The following is a 1560-nucleotide window of genomic DNA, read 5'->3' as shown; positions in this document are numbered from 1 at the left end:
AAACTAAATAAACTAATAATATTTGGTTTCGTTTTCTTCTGAAGTGACAAAAAAAGTTGGTTGCCGCACTTAACTGAAATTAAAAACACATACGTATCTTTCAAACTGATAATACACTATTTTAATATGCAGTCCATTTTAAATAACTGCCAGTGCCAGATATTGAAATTTTTAGTTTTTATTGAAAGAGGTACAACATTACTTACTCACAGGACAATTACTGGACTTTTTAAAGGTAAAATAAGCCAAAAATAYCAGGTGAARATTTTGTGCCTTTTTGACCCTTTRCTGTWAAATGGTTAAATCAGTCCACTGAGTGACCTGCTGTGTCACACATTTGGTATGGTAGTAGYTGAGACTGATCCCTAACACCTGTTCTGAGAGTTAACAGATCGCATTAGCCCTTTGGTTTAAATATTAGCATTAACTAGTTGGAGTGAGTCTGTTTTCAAAATATGAATATGTGCATGTTTACTTTTTATTGCTTGCTTTTGTTTACTGAATAAATTAAAGTAGATAACAGAGAATAAACAGTAGCATGTTCCGTTAGCACCGTGAAACGTCATGGTTGGCCATCTTCTTTCACCCCGAGAAGCTGTTTATAAACACGAGCATGTCTGAAACACCCAGAAGGAAGAGTTTCTTTGGTTTTCTTCAGTAAAAACACGTCGGGCCGCTGCAGCATGGATGAAAACCATTTGAAAGTGCTGGTGAAGCTGACCCAGGACGGACGGCTGGACTGTTTGCAGGCTCAGATCAGGTCCAGATTTAGTTCGGAGGCTCAGGCTGTCAGCAGCAAACACTTCGGGCGGTCCGGGGACACGCTGCTGCACTACGCGGCCAGACACGGACACTTGGACGTCGTGGAGTACCTGGTGGAGCAGCTGGGCGCGGATGTGGAAGTGTGTAATAATGATTACAAAAGGCCACTGCACGAAGCTGCGTCCATGGGTCACAAGGACTGTGTCAGCTATCTGCTCCGGAAAGGAGCGGCGGTGGACAGCCTGAAGAAGGCAGACTGGTGAGGACAGTCACAAACTATTTTAAAAATGTCAAACAACATAATGACCGCCGTAATACTTGGTCCAAGACCACACAGCCGTGAGGTGGTCTTCACACCCTTCGATAGCTCAGTTGGTAGAGCGGAGGACTGTAGAGGCTGAAAGCTGAAATCCTTAGGTCGCTGGTTCGAATCCGGCTCGAAGGAGTTGTATTTTTTTCCTCCTTTAAACACAAAAATTAGTTGAAAAACATTTTATTATCTTTTTTTCAACTATTTGGGATGTATACATATTGTATTACTAAAGAGATWATTCAATATTAAATAATGCATTCCGTTCCAGTCCATCCCTCCACCTTCAATTGTAGATTAGGCCACYAGGTGGTGCTCTGCTTCAGCCTTGTCCACGCAGCTCCAGTCACAAAGCAAGATGGAGGCCAATTTCTTCAGGGTGTATTGGCTTTTTAAAAAGTCAAACATCCATCCATCCATCCATCCATCCATCCTTTCTTTCTTTCTTTCTTTCTTTCTTTCTTTCTTTCTTTCTTTCTTTCTTTCTT

At 41.5% G+C, this 1560-nt stretch overlaps 1 protein-coding gene and 1 non-coding gene across 3 annotated transcripts in view; both read left to right on the top strand.

Annotated features, from left to right (window-relative positions):
• Positions 1-417: 417 nt before the first annotated feature.
• ankrd16 (ankyrin repeat domain 16) overlaps positions 418-1560 on the top strand; it is a 23592-nt gene continuing 22449 nt past the window's right edge. The window contains exon 1 of one of the 2 annotated variants that reach the window (XM_014020145.1): positions 418-1021. In XM_014020145.1, the coding sequence (XP_013875599.1) occupies positions 684-1021 (338 nt within the window). In that variant the 5' untranslated portion in view covers positions 418-683. The remainder of the gene's footprint in view (positions 1022-1560) is intronic. The other variant, XM_014020146.1, reaches the window with a different exon arrangement.
• On the top strand, positions 1120-1207 carry trnay-gua (transfer RNA tyrosine (anticodon GUA)). The gene is given in 2 exon segments: positions 1120-1156; positions 1172-1207. It is a non-coding gene; the product is annotated as a tRNA-Tyr (tRNA).

This window comes from Austrofundulus limnaeus, unplaced genomic scaffold (assembly GCF_001266775.1).
Source record: "Austrofundulus limnaeus strain Quisiro unplaced genomic scaffold, Austrofundulus_limnaeus-1.0 Scaffold241, whole genome shotgun sequence".
NCBI lineage: Eukaryota > Metazoa > Chordata > Actinopteri > Cyprinodontiformes > Rivulidae > Austrofundulus > Austrofundulus limnaeus.
The sequence above is the reverse complement of the archived record's forward strand: the minus strand, read 5'-3'. Positions and strand labels throughout refer to the sequence as shown.